The sequence below is a fragment of the Athene noctua genome, chromosome 1, assembly GCF_965140245.1.
Source record: "Athene noctua chromosome 1, bAthNoc1.hap1.1, whole genome shotgun sequence".
NCBI lineage: Eukaryota > Metazoa > Chordata > Aves > Strigiformes > Strigidae > Athene > Athene noctua.
Window position 1 is genome coordinate 97570766 of NC_134037.1, and position 18693 is coordinate 97589458.

At 36.9% G+C, this 18693-nt stretch overlaps 1 protein-coding gene across 2 annotated transcripts in view; it reads left to right on the forward strand.

Moving 5' to 3' along the window:
* BABAM2 (BRISC and BRCA1 A complex member 2) overlaps positions 1-18693 on the forward strand; it is a 177433-nt gene that overhangs the window by 9269 nt on the left and 149471 nt on the right. For both annotated transcript variants that reach the window (XM_074897058.1, XM_074897059.1), the window contains exon 3: positions 11454-11530. In XM_074897058.1, coding sequence (XP_074753159.1) covers positions 11454-11530 — 77 coding nt within the window. The remainder of the gene's footprint in view (positions 1-11453; positions 11531-18693) is intronic.

The following is an 18693-nucleotide window of genomic DNA, read 5'->3' on the forward strand; positions in this document are numbered from 1 at the left end:
TCTAAGTGTAGTGCATACGTTTGGTAATGGTATGGTTAATATTCTCCACAAAATTTGGCATTTTTTTACACCAGTTTTAAACAAGGTGCTTGAAGTTGTTCAGAAAAAAAAGAAGTGTGTTTGTCAGTTTCAATTGCTGTGAGTAAAGAAAGGATTTTAAAAGGTAAAGGGTACTATTAGGCAATTGTGGTAACTTGTGCTCTGGTTTGAAAGACTACAAACGTTTTCCTAAGATTTGTTCATTTAAATACTGCACAGTATGTCTTTGCTGGTATTTTTAGACTGGGACAGTGAGTTACTTCCTTTTCTCTGGCCTTGAAAAAACTGAATGTTATGTCCACCATTTTTACGCTTTAATAAAGCTGAGAGGAAACTATTTGATACAGGTGCCAACTGTTTCTTTTCTAATTTTTTTAAAGAGAGCTTCACATGATGTAGTACTAATATATGTGCCAAATACATTTGGAAAGATGTACCTTAGCAAGGTATTTAAATGTATGTTTTGGCTGTCTGTACCTTAGTAACTCATTGAACACTTCTTGAAAGCCAGGGCTTACATTAACGTAGTGTAGCTCTCTGTCCAGGACTTTCTGCTATTGTAACAGATGTCGGTCTAATTTCTTTTCATTGTGCATTACTGCAGGAGATAAACTTCCTAAGACTTTATTTTTTCTTTATTTTTTTGTTGTAAAGATAGCTAAAAACCTAATGATTTGGTACGTGGTCCACTTTTCCCCCCTTGCCTAAACCCTTGCGTCACACAGATGCAGCATTAGTTTAATGTAAGCTGGACAGATCTCTAGTATACCATGGATCTTGGATGTATATTACTTTTCACCAGAAGCTGAGAGCAACTGACTTGTAAGTTTTTGTTCTTCTGCTGAGTAGAGAAAAATATATTCCTGGACATCTGGTCAGTAAATTCTTCCAGCCTAATGTATACAATTACACTTCATGTATGCCTGACTCTCATACACATATAAACATACATGGCATAACATTAAATAGCTAATGTACACTTGTAATGAATCTGAGGCAAAAGATTACAATTTTTTTGGTTTAGTCTGTTTGTTGCAGTCATTGTCTGATGGGTTTAGGGGCTTTAAAAGCATAGGAGATGAACAGAGGCTTGATCTTGACAGACGGATGTGCAACAGCGTTGAAGGTCTGATTCTGCCCTGTTTATTTTACAGCCAACAGGATTCAATGGCAATACTTTTGTAAACTGCTTCTGTGAGTCAGTGATAATAAGGGAAGCAAACTATTAATTTTTGAAAACAGAAACTGTACACTATTTTCTAACTACACAGTCATTCTCTAGCAGTGTGGGAAATATAAAACTCTACAGGCCTTTTCTTATAATGTATTGATCACTATGTAAGTCTGTGTAAAAAATTTCAAAGGGAAGTTTCATTGTCGTAAGAGTCTCTTGTTGGTGTTTAGGCTGACATCTCTATTGCTGCCTTTTTAAATTAACCCTTATAAATGTTTTGGGATCTCTTGAACCATTGGTCATGGTGCTCACTCTTCTGACTGGTGGAGAAAGAAATTTTTTTTACTGTTCAGGTAACTGTCCAGGACTGAATTTGCAGTGTAGGTTTAATATATCAAGTTCAACTGGAAATGGAATAACCATGCCAATCCAATGCTATGCCAGAGCTATTTTAATCTGTTTCTTGAGTTACTTATTTTAGGCATTTACTTGGCACTGCGCTGCACAGCGTAGACATACCTTGAAGCAACTATTATCTAACTGGAAGTGAGCGTCGGAAAAAAATACTCAGAGCTGTATGTATAAGTGAACAGTTTCATTTCTCTAGAAATTGATGTTTTTATTGAGGATACTGAATTCAGTCCTAAGTAATCCATAGAAAAGTTGATAAAAGGGAACTTACTTAGTCTTTTCTGAGAGAAGGGAATTAAAATGTCTGAGGCAAACCACTCCGCAGTGTAGGTAACAGGTTCTTTTCTTTGTAATCTATGGTATATGGCTGAAAGAACAAAATTAGACCACTAGGACTGAGTATTTTTATCATTGTAAGATAAAAGAATCCCAATAAAATTGAGTTAAAGGAAATTGCAGAATTCCATTATGGAGCAGAGGCAAAAAAAAAGCCAAATATAAAAACCTCTAAAATGATACTTTCCTTGAAATAACCCCCAGATTCCTGTGCCTCACAGAAATAATATTTCTAAACCAAAAATGTGACAGAGTACCCGTTGCTCTGTTTTGGATGGTCAGTTCTTACATTTTTTTCCCTGATACCAACTCATTTCATTTTCCAATAAACTAAATACTTATGTGGTGTGAAATAAATTACTTAGAAAATAAGTTGGGAGGCTTTATGGCTACTACAGGCAGCAACACTAAATGACTTATTAAAACTTCTGTTTATAATAGCTTGGCTTTTGTGACTTTCTGTATGAATATGCTCTTTTCGTGAACACTGAAAGGATCTGAAACTCCAGGTGGTAGACTGTAATTTCATACTTGGCAAAGAATGGTTCTCTTTTAGAGTAATCTAAAAGGAAAAATGTTCCTTGTCTGATTTTTTTTTTTTTTTCTTCAGAAATTGAATTCACATTAGCGAACATTAGAACATGAGAGGTTATTAGGTTCTAACTTATTACAAAGTAATACATAATCAAATGACAGTTGTGAAAATATGAAACAGGATTTTGAATCTGAAAGGAGGGAAGGGAGATGAAGTAAATCCAAATGATGCGTCTGCTACTCCCTCATAATCTTCTCTAAAATTTTGGTTATGAGTTCCAAGGATTTGAGGTACAGCTGGTCTTATGGTTTAATGAAGTAGTGCCTTTTCCTTGCCTGAATGTGTGACAGAAAGGTAGTTTATGATACTGTGAATTCAGTAGTTTATTTACCAAAACATAGTCTACTGGTGTGTGCATTACAAGTGTTATCCCACTTATTTCTGTTCGTTTTTCAATCACTCCTTCATTAAAACTTCTGTTTTCTGTTTCTGTTTTATTCTTTTGGGGAATATTTGCACCATGTGTAGTTTTTAAAGGGAGTTACAGGCAATGAAATGTACATATAAAAGATCTTGCTTAGAGGTAATCAGTTTGATTATAAAAGATGTTTCTAAGGCATCTAAAGCATGTTTGTAAAGCATGTTCTGTTGAAAACTTTCCTTTGTCCATTGTTAATTATTTTTCTTAATTTGTCTCTTAATTAGCTCTTGAAACTCTATACTTATGAGCTCCTACCCTAAACTGTAGGGATTTTACAAATTGAAACTTTTGAGATAGTCTGTTCTTCAGAGCTGTTCTTTCAAGTACACTTGCAAGTATATTAGATGTGGTGCTGGTTATCAGCTCTGTCTTCATAGTACTTTTTGTGGTGGCCCTTTCCAACCTATCCTACTATTGTGACTGGAAAAGAACAGTTCTAAAAACAACCTTCCTGTGCTAAATGAACAGAGTTTGTGATGCTGAAAAAAATCAGTCAGGTGGGGCTTTCATTTAATGTAGAAGTTCTCTGAGATGATTTCAAAATACGTATGTATGCTTCCTCTGTTTCCTTCATAGAAGCTGTGCAGAATGTCAGCCTCCAGCAGAGGCAGCTGTACTTTGGGAGATTGCAGGATACCTGCCCAAGATTGGGGCATATGTGAGGGAGATTTGAAGTTCTAGAAGCAGGCCCAGAGCTATCCCACCTGCAACATCTGCTTTGGCAAACTCTCACTCATATTAAGTAAATATATATTTTCTCTTAACATACAGCTGCTATATTTGTTTTACTAATGACTGTAGTCCGTAGATGGTTTTGCATAGTCTTTCTAGTGAAAGCAGGTTGCTGGCAGCAGAAGTAATTTTAAATAGTTATTTGAACTTTTTAAAAAATGCAAATCTGCCTTTGGGTGAAGAATGGAAGTGAGGGGTTGTTTTCCTAGGTTATATTCTGCGTAGCATCCCACTCCTTTCTAAAAGTTCCAATTAGTATGATGAACTTCATACAAGAAAACATAAATATGTACATAAAAATCAGCACTGACAGTAGATAAAGGTTTTGTTGGGAATACAATTGACTTATCTGGAGACATCTTGGAATTACCCAGTTGATAATTACGGATTGAAATGCTGTTGCAGTTATAGAATATCTTCCATACTAACAGGATTGAAAAACATCATCATCCGTGTTGCAATACCAAAAGTAGTCTTAAACTTTGGTTTGCAAAGGTAAAAGTAGTTTAATCTTATGCTAGGTTTGAAGAAAACATCTAGGCTACAGCTGAGTTTTATGAAAACAGTGGGTTTATATATTGGAAAGTTCTTTGGAATATTTGTCAGTTGGCTTTCAGATTTTAATATTTTAATTAAAATATGTATATAAGTAGCAATCACTCTACATGTAATTGGATTTTTATTTCCCAAAAGCAGTGGTGTGTATCTTTTAAGTGCAAGTCCCTCTCTCTCACATGTGTAATACATGTGTCTGTTTAAAGAAGGGAGCTGAAGATGAAAATTGGTTGACTAGACTCTCTCTCCCATTTCAAATTTTGCCTGATTGATAGAATTTTGGTTGGATCTGTTGATTTGCAGCAGCAGCTGCTCAGTACTTTTCTTGTGTATTTGCAGGCCTCTGGGAGCCTGTAAAGCTTTGTGCACTGTTGCAGGGAGATGCAGTATGATACAGGCTTTCACACTCAGCGTCAGCTCTCTAAAATGTGATTTTTCACCATTTTTCTGTTTCCTGATCCTTGCAAAAAACCTGTCACCTGCTGGCCTTCCTTCCACCCTCCTCCCCCCTCTATATACTTTAATTATTCTTAATTCCTCTGTAGATGACTTACCCATCTGTTATGAATTCTGCAATTAATTCTTAATTAAATGGGATGAAATACTGTGTCTTCAAGGAACACTGGAGCAGATTTCCATCTACAGAAAGGGCATGAAAAGAAGAATCTAAAGGCATCAACAAATGCTGTTCTACCTGAGTTTAACATTGAGGTGTTTTTCTTAGCTGTCATGGTTTGAGCCCAGAGGGAAACTGAGCACCACACAGCTGTTTATTCACCCCTTCCCCCACAGCATTGGAAAGGAGAAAACTTAATCAAAAGGCCCAGGAATGGAGATTCCTGGACAGGGAGGGTGTTGCTCACCCATTCATGGTCACAGGCAAAAGACAGGCTTGTTAAGGGAAGAAAAATTATGTTACTTTAATTCAAACCACTAATGATAATGACACTTGACAGAATGGGACAGTGAGAAGCCTTACCATAGCTTAAAAACACTTCCCCCCATCCCTCCCTTCTCAGGCTCAGTTTTGTTCCCAGTGTCTCTCCCTCCTCTCCCAGTGGCACAGGGGCAGGGGATGAGGGGTGCAGTCAGTCCTGTCACTTCTTCCTCCAAGGTCAGGGGAGAGCACTCTTCTGCATTCTTCCCCCTGTTTCATGTGGTGTTCCTCTCGAGGGACACAGTTCTCCACAAACTCTCTCTGCTGTGAGTACTCCCAATGGGATGCATTCTCTTGAGATGCTCTGGTGTGGGTCACCTCCATGTGTTGCAGTCCAACCTGTGCCGTACTACAAGTGGGGACTTCTTTCCACCGAGTCCCAGGGGTCCTCCACAGGCTGCAGGCAAATCTCTGCTCCTCTGGGGACCCCCATGGGTGACAGGGGGGTGGCCCTGCTGTCTGACCACCAGATACAGGGGGGCTCTCTGCTCTGGCACACCTCCCCCCTTCCTTCCACTGACCTTGGTGTTCACACAGGTATCCTCCTCAAAGTCCCCACCCCCTCCCACGTTCCCATTCTTAAATACGTTATCACAGAGGCACGACCACTATTGCTAATTGGCTTGGCCTTGGCCAGAGGCAGGTCCGACTTGGAGCTGGGGGAGCTTTTCGGAAGTTTCTCACAGGGACCACTGCTGTAGCCCCTCCTCCACTACCAAAAGCCCTGCCACACAAACAAGCACAAAAGCTGTTCTACTTGAATTAAAGGTGGTTTTCTTAGCAAATGCTACAGTATGAGTTTTGGGTGGAGTTTTGAGTTTGCTGCCTCTTATTAGTAACAAGGGACTGACTTGTCTTTGCCTCTGAATTACATTTGACTCTTGCTGACAAAACCTTCAGCTTCTAAACCCCTGACTGAAATGTGTCTTGTCATTACTAAAATAATACTCATTGTCTTCTTTAGCCTCTTGTGTTGTGAAAGGAACTTGACCTCCTTTTTCCCTAACACTGTCTTTATATGACATATATAGGTGCAATTAGAAACATATGCTAGGTATATTAGAGCTGGGAAGGGTTAGGAATGCAGCCAGTGGTCGGAACTTCCTTTTTATTTGTGTGTGTGTTGTTTTTTAGCAGTGTTCTCCATCAGAGTAACTTTAATACACTGTGAAGCTTCTTGGCTTTTACATCAACAGCCTGGTAAACAAAAAAAGTTGTCTGTTATCCAAAAAGAATTGACCCTCAAGAACAGCAAGTGTAGCAGCCTGAGCACCACAAGATTAAAGAAGCTTTTGCATCTCTTGTCTGTTCAGATTAGGCAGTCTCAGTATTAAATTCCTGAAATTATAGAGGCTAAAATTCTTGGTCTAATTTTTCTTTGCTATTGTACAGTAAAATTCGCTGATGATTTGTCTTCAGACAGTAAAGGTGGTAAAGCTTTTGTATGATCTAAGAAGGAAGAATGAATGAATGCATCACATACTTTTTTTTTAATTGGGAAATTTGATTAAATTTACATGAATGTTGGGGCATACACCTTTAACACCAATTTAAAAAGAAGATATAAAAAGAAGATTGTCTATGTTTCAGTAGAGCTATTGCACTTCCATTGGCATTTCTGGATGTTTTATATCGTTCTAAGCAGTAGATTTTTAGGAGTGGTATAAAAAAAATGAGCCTCAGACTGGAATTTTGGGATAGAAAGAGGTAGGTTTTGGAGTGGTGGTGTGTTTTCATTTTGTTTTGGGTTTTGTTTTGTTTTGGGTTTTTTTTAAATTCTTTGGATAGAATAACCACTCATCTCCAGACTTTAAGGATTAAGGTGGTGAACACTTGGGCTCTTCTTTCATTGTGACCCCTTCAGTGGGCAAAGAACTTATTTTTGGATAAGATCTTACCAGAGCCCAAGTAATTTAAAACTGCTTGTCTTGGGAATACTTTCAAGTGATGGTTGTAGAAGACTAGTTGATAGGAAGACTGTGTTGAAACCTAGGGCTGTCACAGTCCTACTTATAATCATGGCTTCAATCCTGTAAAATATCAAAGTGGCTCAGAAGGAAAGGGAATAATTTTTTTAACTTAAACCAGAAGAAGAGTCAATTCAACAGAATAGTCAGTTACGAATACATTGATATAAGAGAAAACCTTGATGTTAAACTCAACTAAAACTTGCTTCTAGAGGCTTTTAGAATACTCTGGGAAGGATTAATTTTGCAGAATACTTCTGCTGCACCTATCATTATAGGCTGATGAATTATTCCAAGCAACAAAACTGAGTAACTTTTCAGATTTTTTTTTTCTCTCTTTTTTTCTCTTGAATAATCTTTCCTGTTTCCTTTTGTGGCTGATAAAGGATTCTGAACAGTTTTCACTAAGCATCTGGTGCTGACAGTGACTTTTTCTTTGAATAACTGGTTTAGTTTATGTGTGTTTTATTTATTGTGAAAGAAACCTTTTCCCAACAGGTCACAGACAATCCCAACTCTAAGATGCATCAGACACTCAGCAAAGGAATGTTCTACTTGTCTCCTGCTTGGAATACATATTTCATAAGGACATAATGTATCTCAACTTAAGTTTAATCTGCTATATTTGCTCAAGGAACTTAGCTAAAATCTACTGAGAAGAGTTTGTATTCAGCTATGGTTTCTTGCATACTCATTCTATCTATCAGATTCCAACTGTAGGTTTCAGTACAGCGCCTTTGAATAGGGCAGTATAATTTTAAGTGATGCATTCAAGGATATTCCTTTGTCCTGGAAACTTGTCAAGTTGATGATTCTTTGATATTTTAGTAGCGAAACCATGTGGGAGATCTTGTGGTATAGCATTAATCATCTTACAAAGACTAATTCATATCACTGCTCTGAGCATCAGAGCATTAATTCTTACTTCCGTGGCTTTCCTATGTAAAATATTGACTATTTAGATGAAGATATTTAAACCAGTGTAATATTTTTCTGTGAATAAGAAGGCAGATAGCACATCCATTTGTCATGAGATGGAGTCAGCTTCTGAAATTAGTGTTCAACACCAGGTATTACCGTTCTATCTGTCAACTCCCTGTGAAGATACGACAACTAGTGATCTTTAAAAGACCTTGTTAGAAGTCATTCCTTTTCAGTGTGACTTTTGTGTGGACCATGTTAAGTAAACGGATCAGCAGATGTAAAATCTTACATTTTGAAGAAGATAGAGGTCAAGATTCTGGGTGGCACATGTTTGTAATTGAGAAGTTCTGTGTGTTAAGGAAGTTCAAACAGGAGAAGATGTCCACAGACAGACCATTATCTGTGACTCTGTTGAATAAGGTCACACATAGACTGCTAGATGTACCAAAGTTTTGATTTGCTATAGGAGTTTTGTTCAACTGTTTATACTAAAAAGTAACTACCTCCTTTCAAATGGGTGCGTGTAAGATTTTTGCTTGGTTGCTCAGACTATTGCAGTTATTGAAGTCTCTTGCACAGCCTAGCCAGAGTAATTTTTGGGGAAAAAAAAAAAAAAAGAAAAGGAAAGTGAATACTGTCACTTTCCATCACTTCTAGACCAGTAAAATTAAAAACATCTCTAGTGGAGTATAATAATCTAGGAAAAGTACTTAGTATTGCTTTTAGGGACCTTTACCATTAAATCAGGCTTTTATTTTAATGTTAAAGAATGTTCTGCTTTCCCTAAGTATTTCCAAATGGCCCATTGTGCTAAAAGAAAAAATTATAGGGTATTTGCAGGATCAGAAATTTTTGTGTCTGTTGAAAAGCTAACAACAATGTTATTTTGATGGTATTTGAGAAATGTGCCTCAGACTGTGACCTGTGATAGTTTGAAAGAAACTTCCATTAAATATTGACTGATTTTGCAGAGATATTTTTGAACTTGCAAGGTATTTTTTTGTTATGTTGCTTTTTTTTTTTTTTTGTATGCTTCCTCGAATTGGCCTTGTATGTGATGTAAGCCTTGGAAATGACTTGGAAGTAGATAGTAATGCTTCCATATCTATAGCTGTTAAATTCATCCACAGCCATTAAAACACCCTAACAACGGGCACTCCTGTTTTGCTGTTCTCACCTACTAAAAGAATCGTGTCTTTGAAAAAAATTATGTTTTCTTGTTTCTGTTGCACTGGAGCTCCAATCTTTCATATTCTCAAACTGATTTTATTCCCAGCGAGGGTGGTGATTCTTACTGGTCTTGATAAGCCCTATCTAGATGTAATTCAAAAAGAAGTAGTACAGACCATTAAATCAAAACAGTTTTCAGCTCTGGGCCTGTTGTCCAGCATGCTGCATTCCCTTTCATGTTGGAATCATCAGCAGGTTTAATAAACATCATCTCTTTTCCATCATCAGTCTTTCAGTGAAATGTGAAGTAGTATTCTACCAGGAGAAAACCCAGTGAGTGCTTTCTTCCTGGATGGAGCAAGATGTGAACTAATCTTTCTTGAAACTTGCTTTCCAGACAGTTCTGCACACATCTGATAGTAGTTGTATCTAAATTATGTTTCTTGTTTTGCATGTGCTCTCACAAAACATTTCAAAAACCTTTCTAAAATTAAGATATGACATCTGTTGCTTCCCTTTCATTTGCAAGGACAGTTATCAAATTTCTGTAATGATACTGAAAAAACGTAATGTATTCTTGTTGAATCAATGTAGGCTGTTAATTGCATCTGTGTTAGATTCTAGGTGCACACAAGCAGTTTGCTTATGTTTTCTAGTATTTTTGTGGAAATTTCATTTAAGTTAATTGATCTGTAGTTCTGTGGTTGCTTCTTTTTGATGAAGCTCTATGTGGGCACAAATTCGATTAAATAGTAAATGTAGCTCACTGAATAAAAGCAATCTGAAATTAATGCACATGGTTTCATTAACTTGCAAGTGTAAAAAGAAAGGAGACTGTAGAGCCAGCATCTGAGAGAAATAGTTCTCTGAAGCATTTTGAGTGTGTCAGTGAGAATTAACATTTCCCCATTTGCCCTGATGCCTCTTCTGTGGTAAGACAGTTGCAGGAGTTACCGTGTTGTTTCTGATAAGGTAGGATCAGAATTTTTGTATTTTGTGGCCTATTTTTGCTTTTGGTTGTGTGTATGGCCCAGTAAATACATCTTTTGTTTCATTATACTGTTAGCTGTTTGTATTAGAGCTCTACCAGTGATCTGTAAGTTTAGGCAAGTTATTTTACCTTTGCCTACCTTCTTTTCACTGTTTGTTTTGTCTAGAGCTGCCCAATCTAGGTTTGAGCTTTCAGTGGCTTGCAACAAGCATAGCTCTTGTGTTAGGGCTATAAACAATTCTCAGTTCTAGTAGGCTGGCAGGAAGACTTCTGGGTTATCAGGTTCCCTAGATATGGAAAGCAGTGAACTACTAAGGGCTTCCAGTATTTTTGCTATGAGACTTGTCATATGCCCACCAGCCCACACTGGTGAGAGCTCCAGGGACCGTTCCTGCCAGTGAAACAATTTGTGTCATTATTTCTCCTTTAGCAACTGAGATTTTTTGGGTTTTGTTATGCAAAAATTTTGGTACATGACTTAAGAGGTGGGAAAAAATTGGTCATCTCTGACCTAGACACTAAAGAGTTTTTCAGTGACTTTTGCATTCATAAAATGCTCGATCATCACCGTGAGGCCCAACTTCTGTTGTGGTGTTCCAGATAAACAGGAGATATGGAATAGTCATAGATCGTGAACATACATGTTCAGTTGTCATAGCCTCAAATACCTGATTCTGAAACTTCCTCACCTGGAGGCTTACTGTGAGACTTGGAACAATTAAAGGTTAAAATAGGTAAAAATGACTGCATATTGGTGCAGTAAAACTAACATTCATTGCAGGTGTCTAGATGGCAGGGATAGGGAGCATGCAGCTATGTTACTGTGACATAAGTAGAGAGTTGTGACCTGTAAAATTGTATACAAAATAAAGAATTTAATGACTTTGACTAATTGATGCTATTCTAATAACACTTTCAAACCAGGGCATTTTGTTTGTATATTTTCTGTGTTAAAATGGGAAAGAAGGTAGCCAGCACAGATCTTAAATTTTCTTATGCTGTTGTGAGAACTGCTGATCAAAAGAGAATGGTCCTCCTGCATCCTTCTCACCTTTTATTCTTTCCCAGAATTGTAAGGATGAGTATTTCTAGTATTCACAACATCTTTACTATGTCAGTCATTTGTACCCTGTAGAATAATGTTAGTGTCTGCTACCATCTGTAACTGCTTAGAACATTCTTCTCTTATCTTCATTTTTAGCTGTACATCCTTGACCCCTGGACCTAGCTGTGATCGGTTTAAGCTACATATCCCTTATGCTGGAGAAACACTCAAATGTAAGTTAAAGACTATTGCTATTGCATCTTGGCCTTTCTTTCAGTGTTCTGTGTCACATTAAGTTTTCCAGTGTCTGTCTAATTTTGTGAGTTTTGAAATACCTGTGTTTGTTGTTTTTTCTTAAAGCTTCAGCTCTAAGAACATGAATTTTTAAGATAAGTTTGCAGCCATCCTTGATGCTACAAATTTGAAAACGAGTCCTAAAAGACAAAGTCTCAACCCCCACCCACAGTATTTCTAATAAAATGTTATGACTAAGACAATCGCATGACCATTTTTAGACTCACAATTTGTATATGCTTTGTGTTGTTTCTTTCTTTCTCTTTTAGGAAGAGTTCTTTATTAAGCTCCAATAAAAGAAATCATTCTGCTATATTATTAGCTATCTGTAAACAATAACTGGTAAAATCAACCAGATTAGAGAAATGTGACTTGTTTTTTTTCTGATTTAGTGGTGCGGTTAAATCCTCCTTACTCTTTCAGGATCTGTAGACAGCTGGCTCATTTGCCCACTCTTCAATTAGTCCGTGTTCTGTTTCGAAGGATTAGAATAAAATTTGCTTTTGTATGTGTTCAGAAGGTAAAAAACCAATTTTCTAAGCACTTGAGTTGCTAAAAAAATGGTAAAGTTGTGGGGTTTTTTTATCTCTAACAACTGAAGTATGAGAGAGGATGAAGAATTTCAGATAAAGTAAAATTTAAAGCTTGCCAATTTTAGATTTAGGGCAGCACTGGTGAAACCACATCTGGAGTACTGTATCCAGTTCTGGTCTACCTAGTACCAGAAAGGCATGGACATACTGGAATAAGTCCAGCAAAAGTCAACAAAGATGATTGAAGGACTGGAGCATCTTGTACAAGGAGAGGCCAAGAGAACTGGGACTTATCAAGAAGACTCAGGGCAAATATAAATTAATGTGTATAAATACCTCATGGGGAGGAATGAAGAAGATGGAGCCAGGCTCTTCTCAGTGTAGCTCACTGAAGGGAAATGGTCACAAACTGAAATGCAGAAAATTCCATTTAAATGTAATAAAACCCCTTTTTTGCAAGGATGGTCAAACAGTGGAACAGGTTGTGCTCAGAGCTTGTGTAGCTTGTAAATATCCATCCTTGGAGATACCCAGAACCCAACTGGGCATGACCCATAGCAATCTGCTCTTGTTGATCCTGCTCTGAGCTGAGAGGTTAGATTAGGCAGTCTCCAGAGATGCTGTCCAACCACAGCTATCCTGTGAGTCTGTGAAAATATGGTATCTGGAGGAGCAAGTACTTAGCGTAAACAGAAATGTTAAGCATTTAAAACACTGCTTTGACAGTATCAATTTAGAATGCATCATACACATGCTATATCTCTCCAAGACATTTTAAATATTAAGAATGTGGTATTCCTTCTCTAGTAGTTTTTCTTGTCATTATGTAGCACACTGGACAAACAGAAATCAACACAATTAAACTTCTTGTCATCAGAAGTACTTTAAAGCTTCCATTTGGCACCTATAAGGAAAGTTGTCATTCCCAGAAGTTGGGCTGGAAGTTTGCTCATATGTTTGAGAGACGAGATAAGCTCATGTATCACTCTACTATGACTGTTTTATCTATTCTAAAAGTATGAAATCATGGCTCAAGAGCCTTTACTAATTTCTCTCTTACGGAAGATAAAAATGGAATATTAAGTTCTAGCTAGCAATTATTTTAAGAAAAAAAAAAAAAGAAAAAAGATGTGGCTATGCATTTATTGAGAATTTTCAGTAAGTAATGTCTGTATTATATGAAGTCACCTACCATACCAGGTAGATTTTTTTGCCCTTATTTAAACTTTTTTTTTAAAAAAAAATTGTGAGCTGTTGAGTCTTGATGTATCCTGCAATGTGTAGTAGATGCTATTTGAGACTTGTTTGATGGCTACAATCAAGACGCAGTGAAAAGAAGCTTCATTGGGTGACATTGCTCTAGAGAATGGTATCATATTTTCTATAGGACTTTAGTAACTCATCACTATACAGGGCTGTATTGTTACATTCTGAGAGCTTTAAGTCTGTACTTGTTTTTAAGTAGAGGCTAGAATTGTTCCTGATTCATAAAGGAAAATTAGTGCGTTAAAATGCCCATATGCAAGGACATAGGCATACGGACTACACTAATACACTAAATGGCTGTAGTTCAGTTAAAGTACCTAGAAATGTGATTAGGGACTATGGGTTAAACTTCAATATCGAGAAATCAGCTTTTTCTCCCCGCCCTTATATTTTAAATATCACATAAGCAATTAAATAACTATAATGCTAGTGCTCTTCACAAAACCCAAACCATGCTATGTATTTTGACATGACCAACTGAAAGTTGTATAAACTTGTGTATCTTTTCCAGAGGAACGTAGTAATAGCGGTGAATTTGAGTAATAATAAATCTCCACATTGCAGCATTACATATTTGAAAATGCTGTGCATTGCTCAGTCTCACAGCATGTGGAATAAATAGTGATGTGAGCAGATTCAAGAAAGCTTTAGTAATTTTATGTTTAGATCTATAATGATGGCAGGGGAAGACAGCCATGGTGTGCAACCAGAGATTTGTAGATACTTTGTTGTAGGCTGTTGCTAGATACATTATCTTTTAAGGGCAGAATATTTCTGCAAAGGAAAGTTGCGAAATCTGCCAGAATAAAAACATTGGCTGAAAATGTTCAGCTCTCCAGTGTATGCTCTTCATTATGTGGTGCCCAATACAAGCTGAAGTGTGTAGTTCCTTTGTGGTTTGTGTTACATCCTCTTTGCAACAGATCAGGTTTTTGCATATCATCAATCATAACCGCTGCCACTGCACAAATACCCTAGTATGAATCCTAGTGTGTTGAAAACTGTTGGTATGCTACTTTAGAGAAGTATAACTGCATAGTCACAGTCCTGTTTTCCAAAAGATCAGGAAGTTCACTGTTTTTTGAAAACGGGGAAAGTGTACTTGTAGGCAATGCAGTGGCTGACTACTTGTGTAAAATAATTGTTTCAGTAGCTTCACTAAGATCAAACATCCTGTGAGTTAAGAATGGCATGTTGGGAATTTTAATACATTTCCTTGAGATCCATCTAGCTATTTAATAGTTTCTTTGAGATGTCATGTTCACCTTACTCTTGCATGTATTTTGAGCTTTTGGAATGTTACACTGAACAGTTACTCAGCTGCAGCCAGGAGCCTTGGAGACCTTGGAGATACCCACAATTTTATACTAGAGAAAATATTATGTCAGTGTTGGAGATAAATTAGTTTGTCATACTAATTCTTCTATCACACTTCAGAAATTTTGAAATGGTGCTTTCAGAAAGACACTTTATTTTCTTCTATAAGGGAAACCATAGATTTTGTGTTTTCATGACCAGAATGGTTGGAAAACTTGAGCCTACTCTTACTAGACTGTCAATTAAGATCAAGACAGCTGTATTTTATTAGTTTATCCAGCACTCAGTGTTGCTACATTAAACTCAGTGCTTTTCTTTATGTTTGAAATTTTCAAAGCTCTTAATAGGAGTTTTAACTTAAGAAGACTGTAATATCCTCTAAGAGGTTGAATCTGTGTTGCAACAACAAAGCGTAATTCTAACTGATATGCAAAGTTGTCCTTTATTGCTAACTGGTCAGCTATATCTGATGAGTAAAGTTAGTTATCCTTTCTGGGAGAGGTATTTATGTATTTTGAGGTGAAGTATTTTGTAACTCTTGCAGTAATATTGATCTTCCTTGCTAAAACATCAAGACATGTCATAGTAAAAATTGTCAGGGTAAGCAGAGTTATAAACTGTAATAATCTTTATTGAATAATATTAATAATTAAAATACACCTTTAAGAATCAATTACCTGGTACTTACAATTTTGTTTGAGCAAGCCCTGGAATCTCTTTGGTTTGGTTTTCCATTTTCACTCAAGCTTCTTGCTACGAAGAAAGCCTGATTAATTTTTTTTGCCTGTGCTCTTCACATTTTCTTTTTCAGGCACTGATGCCTCCCTCCCTCTCTGTCCTTGAGTGCTGTCATCTGGAATTTCACGGTGATTAAACAATGTGTTGCCCTTGTGATGCTACTGTTCTCTGTGGCCTCTTGAACTCTAGTATTTCATCTTCTGTCTGTTTTTCACTGTTTCTGTGTTGAGTGGATTACAGCTCTGGGTTCTACTGCCACCACTTTGGTTTCCTTGATCCCAAAGAATGTTTCTTTTGTCTTGTTTGAAGCTTAGTTTTTCTGGTTTTGCTTATGATTTCTGTTTAGTTTCTTACTCAGTTATAGGCCTTAGAGGGGGAAATCACAGTTTTGCTGCCTAACTAGCCTTAAGAATTTTGCCCATAATATACTGTACAGAATTTCATCTGCTTTTATTCCAGTGATGGAACGCACAGGAATAAGTTTAATAAGTTCATCTCGTCCTCCTGTGACTTTCTACTTCAAGGAAGAAATTAGAAACAAATAAAATTATAAATACGGAGAAGAGACTGACCTTCTTGTGACCCTTTTAAGAGCTGCTTTGCAAAATTGTTTGCTAAACACTTGTTTATTATGCCAATAAACAATTGTAAAAATTACTTTACAAGTTATTGTAAGATTTAAGATTCTTGTAACTAGGTTACTGAAATGCATATGTCAGTCTTCTGTGCACCAGTAGGTTATTTTGCACAGGTTGTGGTTTAGTTGAGGCTCTTATGGGAAGGACTCTTCGGTTGCTGTAATTCAGCTTATACTTAGGCGATATCATTACCTGTATGATAAGTGTCTTTTTGCTGGGTCATGCAAAGTGCCAAAGATTTTTCTGGGCAATATGTTTTCTGAAGTTTTGCCAAGTTTTGCTTTATGTGGCAGGAGTAATAAATCATCTTCCTTCAGTAACCTGTTTGTTATCTGATGAATGTGCCTAATGGGGACCATTAAGAGAGAGTCTAATTTTTTATTATATTTATTTATTCTTAGAATACAAATTTTACAACATTATTTTCCCTTTTTAAATAATCACTTTCAGTTGTGTTGTTTGGGATTTTTTTGACACTTTTCCTGATGTTCTGGACTTCCCTTGAGCAAGTAAATGACAGAAATTTTTGAAGGTGCAAGTCTTAAATAAGATATTTCAGCATCAGGAGAAGTGACCTTACAAGTATCTGCAGAAGTGTGGACTTAGAGGTTTAAAGGAGTTTAGGTTACGCCTGCACATTGGTGTTACCATAGTACCTTCCTACTTTTTTCTTTCCTCCTTTCTTCTCCTTATTGGGCTGCAGTTACTGATGATAGTCTACAGTTCATTTGCTTTGAATATATTTGTCCTTCACTTTCCACTTTCACCTTTCCTCTTATCACCTTCCCAGTGTCTCTAGTATAACTTCTCCAGTGTTGCCTGTCTAATTTCTACCAGTATCTTACCCTCTATTGTATTATCTGTTGTTCTTATCTTTGTCCTCTTCAATTCTAGTACTAAAATTTATGAGAAAGATTAAGATTGTCCTGCTGCCTTCTTGTTAAGCTCAGGATCCAGCTCATTTACTTTTACTCCATTTTTGCAGATTTGCCCACTTTACAAAAGAACATAATATCCCTGTCTGTACACAGTCTTACACCTCCTTTTTTTTTCCCCTCCTACAGTAGCATTTGTCAGTTGAAGTTAAACAAAAAGAAAACCCCACACCTGCAACCCTGCAAGACCAAGAACTAAATAACCATCTTCCAAATCCTTCCTGTATCTTTTTTCTTTTATTGGAAAAGTGGGACTTGATTCATTTGCCTAACTATAGGTGTCTGACTCAATTTGAGGTTCCCTAGGGTGTCTTGGCTTTTTCAGCTGCTGACCCAAAGAATCTCTCCGAAAAACCTTGTGTCATAGCTGCCATAAATGTGCCCGGAGGCATCTCAAATGACACTAAACAACTTGGTTAAACAGCTGAACCAAGCTCAAGGCAACTGGGTCCTTTGCAACTTTGCATGTAGTGGAATAGCTAGGATTTACTCTGTAGCGTGACAGAGGTACAGAGAAGTTTTGTGGTTTGTTTTTTTTTTTAAATGCAATCAAATACCTTTTTTTTCAAATTGTCTTTCTATTAAGAGGTGTATTTGAGTTTTTAATACTGACTTTTCTGAGATTCACATATGAAGTCAGCAGTAAAGCTCAAAAGCATCTTGGATTCTTGCTACTAGATGTTGTTTCTAAGCTTCAGGAATATTTCCAACTTCCACTAAACAACCTGTAAAAAGTTGAAGCTACACTTGGTTTACTGTAATAGGATTTTTGTTTATGGTCGGGTGAGCAAAGGTCCCACAGTATTCCTGGATACCATTTGAGAGTAGCTGTTCTTCTGTGTGGGCAGAAGTCCTGCTTCAACAGATTGTTTTAAGAGGAGCTTCTGAGGTTTAATTATCCATCTCTACTTGAGGGAAGAATAGCCTGGCAGCAGCAACACCACAGCAAAAATAGAATTAGTCCTGTATCTTGTTCCAGCAGTAGTTTTGTGTTTGCCAAAGTTGTATTGTCATTTCAGGAACTGTATCTTCCTTGCCAACCAATTAATAAGGGGCTCTATAGGAAATATATTACTATGTTTGACTTAAAGCTTGTGGAGCAGAAATTTTTAGGGTGGAATCCAGTGACAAGTTAGCAGGTCTGCATTTAATTCATGTAAATCCTTTTGTACTGCTGATTATGCTGACTTAGTATCTTGATTGCAGATCATAGTGAATAACGGATTCTTTTTGTACCTTTAAAGACAATTAACAATGGTTGGTTTAGGTAAGAATTCTTTTATAGAGGGGCTGGTCAGTGGGTTTTGTCCACAGTTTGTGAGGCTACTAGGAGATAGGTTAACCTTCTGAAAACGTGTTTAATATACTTCTGCTTACTATCTTTTTCTTTTTAATATTCAACAAGAGCAGTTAGTTTGTTTTCCCATATTTGATTCTGCACATAGGATCGGTCACTTCTATCAACACTGTTCCCTATTATCTGTGAATGCATTTCATGATCAAGTTACGTTTGAATTTTTTGTATGTTTCTTAAAAGCCAAATGGGTTGATCTCCTTCATATGATAAATTCCATTCAGATTGGTCTTATTCCAGGCTGCAGTGGACACACGTTTATTCTACATATTTAGTGCTGACTTAGAAATTTTTGGGGTCAGAAAAAGCTGAACAGAAAAG